The 9,223-nt window shown below is 38.0% G+C and overlaps 1 protein-coding gene across 5 annotated transcripts; it reads right to left on the bottom strand.

Annotated features, from left to right (window-relative positions):
- Positions 1-2,110: 2,110 nt before the first annotated feature.
- On the bottom strand, positions 2,111-9,061 carry LOC144656023 (uncharacterized). Of its 5 annotated transcripts, none has more exons than XM_078516238.1 (8): positions 8,884-9,061; positions 7,785-7,869; positions 7,020-7,190; positions 5,821-5,923; positions 5,087-5,193; positions 4,333-4,432; positions 3,613-3,799; positions 2,111-2,777 (listed from the first exon to the last, which is right to left on the bottom strand). In XM_078516238.1, the coding sequence occupies exons 2-8, from the start codon at positions 7,796-7,798 to the stop codon at positions 2,458-2,460; spliced, it is 1,002 nt and encodes a 333-aa protein (XP_078372364.1). In that variant the 5' UTR covers positions 7,799-7,869; positions 8,884-9,061; the 3' UTR covers positions 2,111-2,457. The 5 variants fall into 5 exon arrangements, with proteins under 5 accessions (XP_078372364.1, XP_078372365.1, XP_078372362.1 ...); XM_078516239.1 differs by having other exon boundaries at positions 7,785-7,845; XM_078516236.1 differs by having other exon boundaries at positions 7,785-9,061.
- Between the last annotated feature and the right edge of the window lie 162 nt (positions 9,062-9,223).

Here is a 9,223-nt window from a genome sequence, read left to right as displayed (position 1 = left end):
TCACTTAAAGAATGATTTACCATTTCGCTCGTTATTTTTTAACTTCTTATTACTATTGTCTCAGAAGCTGATCTGTTAAATGAAAATCTCGATAAAACTTATTTAGTTTACAACTAGTATGAAAACACGCGCGCTCACTTTGAGGGACTTCCGGGCGGATGGGGTGTGGCTTTTATATGTATGTCGTCAAATACTATAATTAAAGATAGTAACACGGACAGTAACACGGACAGTTGGGTGAAACCTTTTACATTTTTCTTTGTTTATGTCGTCAAATAAAACGTTTCCAACAATAAACCATTGGTTATGGTTATCCCTGACAGACAATGTTGTAACGATTGTTTGGGCAAAGACAAATTACTCTTGAGTTTGATTAATGGCAATTACCTTACTCGCCCTTGTTACTAGAAGTAATATATAGACTTAGCCAAGCCCAATAGAGGAGCTCCACACTTATTTTCTGGTTCTTAAAATTTTGGTAAATACTCTCATTGAATGTGTTGTTATTTAAGTTATTAAACGTTTACTACCTAAGAAAGATCCAAAGACGAACAAAAAAAATAACATATGAGAGCGCGATACAATGGAAAACAATAACCTGGTCATGTTCATGTGGAAAACAATAATGGAAATGGAAAACAATAACAATAACAATAACCTGGTCATGTTCATGTGATTCTGGTCAGCAGATAACTTGTTTTGACAGCTGTCAATTAACCATAACAAGGATGTCCAATATCAAAGGCTCAAGCCGACATGACATCCTCCCTCACCCCCCCCCCCCCCTACTCAGATTGCATTGTGACTCCCTCCCCGAGTCTGTAGGCAGCGAGGGACGGCGGGCTGCATACACTCACTCGATAACCAATTTTTTTTTCGGCTTCATGGTTTTACCAAATTTCATTACCCATTGTGCTCCAATGGAGCTCCGCTCCGTATCAGAGAACCTACAATGAGATGGAGGAACGAGCACCACCAACTCGATCTGAGGGTCCTTTGAGTCAACCCGGGTGCACCTGGTTTATTATTCGCTGGTATAAATCTCCTTCTAGCAGTCACATTGTTTTATAACATAGCTAGCAGAGCCGCGCAATCAAATTCAGTATACGTAAGCGTGCTCAAAATCCCGATGGAGCACGCTGATGACGTAATCGACTAGTGAAAATCTCACTGAGTGAAGCTCGTACGCTGTGTTTTGCGAAAGCGATGACATATTATCTTCGGAATATGAAAAGTGAATGCTTTCTATATTTTTCCAAGGATACGAGCTACAAGGTAAGCTATTTCTTATTTCGAGACGGAGAGCGAAAGAGAAAATAAATTCGATTTTGCCGTCAAAGTTGTTTGTGTGCTTTTCTTCATTCAAACAACAACAACTAACGTGAGAGTCTCGAAGGACGAAAATTATTTTTTCACGGCTCTAATGTGGAAGAATGGGCCAACCATGAATGACAAAAGCTCGATGGCACTAAAAACTAGCTGCCTGACGAAAATTTTCGCGTTTTAAGCATTACACCAAAGCGTCTACGGCTCTGTTGTGATTTTGCCGCTCGGGAAAAATTTACTTCGTTGGGCGCTTCATTCAACTACCGTTTCAAAAATAAATGTTTATTTACATCAATTACAAATAAAATCGATCCACAAAAATACTTAAAACTAAGTATGGAACCGAATTCTTTGACTCTTTTAATCTGTTCGGCTGTACGAGCTTGTTTTGTGTTAATTTTCTTCCACTCAGGAGTAAACAATTTAATTTTAATTCAGCGAAAACTAACCTCAGAATCAGCAGCAGTATTTGCTGTTTTCGTCAATTTTTTTTTCCTTCGCTCTGCCACCTTATAAACTAAGTCAATTTATCAGCCATTTGACACAAACTGCTCCAATCGTGTAAACTTGTACATGTGTAATTTATTGCTCGACCGCTAAGTTTATGTTCTCACACTGTACACAATAAATACAGTTTTTTTCCCGCGGCCGGTTTTGATGCACAATTCCACGGCAATGTTATAAAACAATTGGTTCATGCTTTTAGCTGTGCTCCATCGAGTTATGGAGCACTTGGGAAGTTTGGAGAGCACTCAAGAAGCTAGCTCTTACGCTTCTTTCGTGCTCTCCAAACTTCCCGCGTGCTTCATAACTCGATGGAGCACGCTAAAGCATGAACCAATTGTTAAGTTATATATCACCACTTTCATTTTTTGAAACAAGAAATTTATTAAAAGACAATAAATTTTGATTCAAGGTATCCTAAAGAGATGATAAACGATATTTCGTTGAAGCAACAACTCATCGACTCCCACTGATGAAGGACTAAGCCGAACGTCTGGAATTTTTGAATAATGTTTAATTTATAGCACCTACTACTCGAACGAGCGATAAATTTGTTTACAAGCACAAGGAAAAATATTTTTTCTGTTTATCCCTTTTAAAGAGAGTTGACCACCTTATATGATGTCCTCAACAGAGACCTTCCGCGTACATCCTGGTGTTCAAATTATCTTTCTTGGGCACTGTGATGTCGCACGATGAGCCTGTCGAGGAAGGCTTCGTTACATTCACAGTAGCCTTCTCCGAAGTACATTCACTTCCATCATTTGGACTACAGAAATCGTTTTCATTTCCCTCGACTACACCGACTCCATCATTTTGATTCAAGGGTTGTTCCCTGTTGTCATTCTGTTTGCAAAGCAATTTCCAGATGCCAATCAGGGCAATAACGAGACCAAGGATTCCAGCAACACTGGCGACTACTGGAACCACGATGTTTTCCAGATCTCCTACACATGTACAAAGAAAATAGTTGCCTTTTTAGTAAAAATCTCTCTTCTTCCTATAAGTCACTGTTTACATGGGTAATTTAAAAAAAAAAAATTCTTGTCACATGTACTTCAAACATCAGCTTCCTCTCAGAAATTGTTTGGCAGAAAGCCTATGGGAGAATAATTTTTCGCGAGGAACCAATTAATTAAATGATATAGTAAGAGCTGTTTTGGGATTGCTTGATACTTGGTGGGGTTGTTCCCATTCATGTTCCTAAAATTGTATTCTCCATGACAATAACAATGACGATGGCTTTGTTTCAGTAATGTGGATATTACACTTAGCTATGGGTGCGTCCTACAAATATGACTGGCAAAGTCTGTACGAACGAACCAGTTAGTTTACAGGTGAACCACAAAAATTTATCTTCCATGTTAAGTGGAAATGCGAAACTCTCGTTTTCTGTTGAGAGAATTTCAGAAAGAATTATCTTGTAGGGAACGATTTAGGTTCGACGGTTAATGTAACACAAAGTTAATTTCCGTAATCGCATCTTTTATCTAAGAAAACGGCATCTATATTCGTGCATCGAATAGTGCAAACTGCCTGTAGGTAAGTCAATGGCATAGCTGCTACAGTCGATAGTTCTAGCTAGCGAGTTGTTAAAACCTTCCAATTAGTATGAAAATAGCACTAACGTCGTATGGGTAAGCTCATGCCTTCTTTCCCTTGAAGGCATAGAATGAGAGCTCTGAGTGGTTTAGAATGTTTACATTTTTTTTTATTTCCCGTAACGGAAGCTCAACTACACATCCGTGCTAGACATTGAACACAGTTTACCATTCAACTTACTAGGAGAAACTGTGGCAGTGGGCTCCTCAGAAGGGCCCTTTTCAGAAGGAACAACCGTGGCATTGTTGTCCTCAGTAGGGTGCTTTTCAGTAGGTACAGCCGTGGTAGTCGGTTTCTTAGTAGAGTGTCCTGAAGGACTATTCACACAAGCATTCGGGCACGCGCATTTGTGCGTCAGCTTGAAAACCTGAAGAAAAAATGACAAAACATAAGTTTGAACAGTTCTTTAAGATTCAGATTGCTGGTATGCATCCTGCATACTGACGTTGTTGATCTCCTTGTAATGCAATTTTGGTACGCGTTGGCGAAATAGTAAGGCTAATAGAAACCAATATGATTCTTCGAAGCGTGTTTATATTGTTCGTGAAGTAGGCCGTTTCCAAAACGCATGCGATTTTTCTGTGATGATTCAAATGTAGACGATTTTATGGTAAATGTCTGTCTGGCCGTTTTAATTATTGTACTCTTCTGCGTTTCTTCTGGCAACACAACTGTCTTTTGTGAATTTTATAGCGATCGTTAGTTTTAAAACTGTTTGTCTTGTTGCCATAGTTTCGCGTTCGAGAGATAAGTTAATTTTGGAAACGAAATTTTGCTAGGAGTAACTGATAGAAGGCTTCTACTATAGCTAGCAAACCTTTTTTAGCATGAAATACAGATGATACTACTTAACAGACGGTCGATATCTCAATTCTTTCAATTATTCTTGTCGTAACTTACAAATTCTCCGCCTCCACTAGTGTCCACTACTTCAAAGCTTGCTTGTTTGTTAGTTCGGTTACACTTCAGCAACACAGTGGTCTTTCGAATGTAACCGTCACTACAAAATAGCAATCCAAAGGTATTATCATACTGTGTCTTTTCCAAAGCACAGCGACTAAATAGTTCTGGTTTTGTAGCACGGCGGGACCGGTAGGGATGCTATTTACTCCCGGTTTGTGAACTGTCTGGTACAATGTCTTACACAAGAACAAAACATGAGGACACTGTCCAACTTTGAATCCGAACCTCTTGATTCAAAGTCTAACACATCAACAATTGGCGATCGACCACGTCTCCCATAGATAGAATTTTATACATTGCAATATCCAGATTAGTGAGCTAAAAAGAATCCTGTCTGTGAATTCTAAGTGCCGCATTTCCAGTAAACGTTTGTTCATCCATTACAGAGTTATGGAACGTGAAATACTCATCGAATTCATCGCTAAAATGATAACAACCAAACAAACTAAACTGGCCTGTAAATACAAGGCAAGATAGTTATTTTGTTTTTCTGTTATGTCTAACTACAATAGGTGATACCATCGACATACACTTGCCATTTTCAAGTTCGCCTCCGAAACCTGAAATCAAGAAGTTCCATCCTTTCTATTGTAGAAGACAAATTTGTCACTCAAACCGCTCTGTACTTGTTAAGACGACAACAACAACAGAAATAAATAATGCTTAAATCGCTTGGCACATAATTACATACCCAGTATACTGCAGCATTGGCATCTTATACTGTTCATTGAAATCACATTTTGCTGTGCTTTGTTGAGCTATTTTACGATACATGATATCCTTAATCCACCAACACATCTGAAAAAAAAAAACAGGATATAAAAAGCCAACTGAATCAAAAGTCGTTGTAAAGTTCATTAGCCATAAAGCAATTATTACTCTTTCTTGGATGCTCTCTTAAGGGTATTTACGCCAAAACGACCACTCTTTCATTTAAATGTAATTACATTATTTAATTTGAATGTCCCCATTTCGTTTATTGTCATGGTAGCCCAAAAAAGAGTGGCTGCAAAAAGTATTCTATTTAGTCACTGTTATCAACTTGTTGAAGGGCAAGATATGCAAGACACCCGAGCAGGCATGATGGCCGGGAGCTATTTTACCCTCCCTGTGTCCCACAAGAAAATGGTGTTTTTTATACCACATAATAAATTCTTTATTGGTCAGGCTTGTTGATAAATTAGGCTAGATATAGGTTAGGTTCTCTTTTTTCGCGTGATTATGGACCTTGACTGCGTCTCGGTCCAGAAACAGTACCCATCCATCTTGACCCCACGCTTAATTGGTCAATGACCAATACAAGTCCTAATTTTATCATCTGAACATCAAATTACCCGGAAACCTTATTAACGTGCGACTACTTGTACACTTGGAAATAAATTAACCAAACAAAGCGTTATTCGTTCCGGGTTTTCACTGACTTACCGCCAAGTCATCTTGACAGTCACCAAAAGATGGTTCTTCTACAAAGTGAAATGACCTGCAAGGGTTGTAGCTGTACGTATATCCCTGATGTTCCACGGTAAATCTGTCGAGGAAACAGCAGCTAAGAAACAAAACCTTATGCACATCGTGTACCTTGCTCACGCGTATATAGTTAAATCGTCAATGCCAAGCTTACGAATTAAAAAAAAAGTAATAAAAAAATATTTTTGTTACACATGGATATAATAACTTTATAACATATATAATACAGTAAAAACCCGCGTGTAAGAGCCTAGGGATTTAAGAACCTTCTGGCAGAAATTTGCTTTTTTAATACCCCCAAAAATAAGAACCTGTTTAGCCAAACAAATTCCAACAGGTTCTTATATGTGGGGTTTAAGTATTTAAATTTATATATTTTTTTACCAAAAACCAAAAAGGTGATGTTATATACAGTACTGTATCATTGATCAATTAATGTTATTGGACTTTTGGCAACATGGGTACATTAATAAATATTTATAATGAAGAACAGACCAGATTTTATGCTATTTTCTGATAATCAACAACAATGTCTACTCTGTAGAAATTTAGAACCTAATTAAGAACCTACTTAGCCTAAACTGTCAATAAGTACCCCATAATACAAGAACCTGTTTTGCCAAACTCTGAAAAAAGTAGGTTCTTACACGCGGGTTTTTACTGTAGCAGAGCCGCGCAATTAAACACGGTATACGTAAGCGTGCGCCATAGTCCAATAGTGCACGATGATAGCCTGGACGATTGCGTGAGCAAATTGCTTCGCGCGGGTTTTGATGTCCATTCCACCTGCAATGTTATAAATCAATTGGTTCATGCATTTAGGCGTGCACTATTGAGTTATGTGCACTATTGAGTTTTGGAGAGCACTCAAGAAGCTAGAGTTGCTCCCGGCCATCACCTTAGGCAACTCGTACGGTTCTTTCATGCTCTCCAAACTTCCCGCGTTCAGTACAAACCGTTCTAAACATGCATGGTTAAGCTCTGGTTTGATGTTGAAAGGGGACTTAATTAAATCAATTTTAAGAAATCTGTAGAAAATTAAAGCCGAATCAATCGACACAATATTCGTGGTAACAGAACAAATCTCAATAATTATTGCTTATGTCAAAATTCTTCCCCTGCATCCGGAAAATATTAATTCTAATCCTTTATTTTACCTTGCAGTGTCATCTGTACTTTGAAGTGACGTAATGTTGTAGGTGTTGCCTTTCAGAGTAAAAACACAGTTGCATCTTCCATATGTCTCTTGACATTTCATTTCAGTATACACAAAGGTTATGCTCAATAAACGGCTGACCCAGGTTCTGTAGGACATAGTGCAGTGGCCACTAAAGGGGCAAATAAACATTCTGTGTTAAATAGTTTATTATCATAACGGGAGAATAATGTTGGAAGCCCAAAATGCCGCCTGTACGGTCGGCCTCAGCTGGCTCGATGTTAAATGGAATACTGTTTAATTGCTAATTGAAAAATTGAAAAAAAGGAGGTGGAAATGAAGAACTCAAACTGCTTAAAGCATTTCTGACGGAAAGAGCATTCTGATTGGTTTATTAGAGACATCGACTCTCTCAGCTGAGCTACGTTAATACAGACTATGTAGACTAGGGCACCTGAGAGGGCCATTAAACTAAACTCAACCAATCAGAGTGCCTTATAGTTGGTCCAAGTATTGTCCCGGGTAAAACTGATACAGCTGTTTTATTCTTGTTTATCTTTCACTATTGGCATTTTTGGCAGAAACAAGTCCATGTATGCTTTTTTACCTTTTGTTTCTAACTTTTTCATGACAAAATGTAACAGCTAGACAGGTAGCTACCAGTCTACATGAAACAATCTAGACCGCGGTAAATATCGATTTAAGCCAATCAAATTCTTAAATTCGGTAGTTCCCAGACACAACCACATAATTTTTTTTAACGTACCTTGATCGAGACATTGGCCCTTGGTCTTTTCTATTCTTAAACTCGCTGTGCTTGATCCTTACTGGCAAGCAAACATATGAGTTACCTAACATAAAAAGTAAATTATTTAAGAGCAATTATGCCTATATTTTAAGAAGAGAAATTCAAGGTGAAGGAAGACAGACAGTTTGAAATAGGTCAACATCGCAGTGCAGTGACGCTTTCGTAATGGCACGTCACGTAACGCTTCTTGTATGACGATCTTCAATATAAACAGCTACGACAGAGAACAATGTTCATATCGATAACAACAGTATACTTTCCTACAGTAGGCTTGCTGTTGAAAACTTTCTGTGCTTCCGAACAAACAAACAAACAACAAGCAGACAGAGGATCCAGGAATTACGCTGAAAATAAAATTTCCGAGAAACCCCAATCAAACTTCATACGTCGCCAAATCGCTGCCAATCCCATTACAATTTTGTGTAGAGAAGCGAATACAGTCGTTCTAGTCACAACATATGAACAGAATTCCGTTATTCCTCAACAGACTAGTACTGTCCGTGTACAATACAGAATACACAAATGTTTATACTTTTCCTAGAGTAAATGAGTCTTACAAATGATTCTCATCAGTCCAAGTGCAACAGACTTCCGGTAACATCACTTCGGTAGGAAATATCAAGCAAATTATTCAATAGTTTAATACGTTTTCTAAATTAAAATGTTAACTTAGCATTTCTCGTGTTAGTAAAGACCTTTAGTAAAAGATAGTTACAAAAATCTAACCTTTATGTATAGAACATTTCGAATCGCCTAATGCACCATGTACGATGCACACTGCACGTTTTTTAAAAATACGAAGCGATATGGCCAATTGTCAGAATTGTCCTCGATTTGCGTCGTTTGAGTGTTGAATTTTACTGAATTAATGTTCAAATTAGTTGCTATGCTTCATGTGACTGCAAGTTTTACTATAAAAAAATCAAAGTGAAAAAATACCTTTAATTTGAAGCGTGTTTAACTGATAGAATTTCGTTTATAGACTTTATACGGATCGTGCGACCGTGAAACGCAATGACGCTATAATCATGAAATATTACACTGCCTCATTGCTTACCTTAGCAATTGCTCGTTCAATTACCTTCTCTTTTCAGAACCTACACAAAACGAATATGTTTCAGCTTAAATTTGACTCTAGCCTTCTGTCAAGTGACGTGGATTGAGAACAAGCCTACCATTTCGACAAGAAACGAACGAGAAATAACATATCAATCTTTTCCGGGAAAGCCCTGAAAACCGTCACTCGACTCGGGGTCTTGACCACTTGACATATACCAATCCGAACTGCTTTCGGACGTGACATTTCGTAGAATTTCATCTACGTTGTAAAAAAGAAAAAGGAAATTATTGCAGAGTTGCGCTACAACAATAAGTAAGGATTCCTGCAAAAGGTGATT

Source organism: Oculina patagonica, chromosome 6 (assembly GCF_052425735.1).
Source record: "Oculina patagonica isolate OP01 chromosome 6, crgOcupat, whole genome shotgun sequence".
Classification (NCBI taxonomy): Eukaryota; Metazoa; Cnidaria; class Anthozoa; order Scleractinia; family Oculinidae; genus Oculina; species Oculina patagonica.
This window is presented reverse-complemented; position numbering and strand designations above follow the sequence as displayed.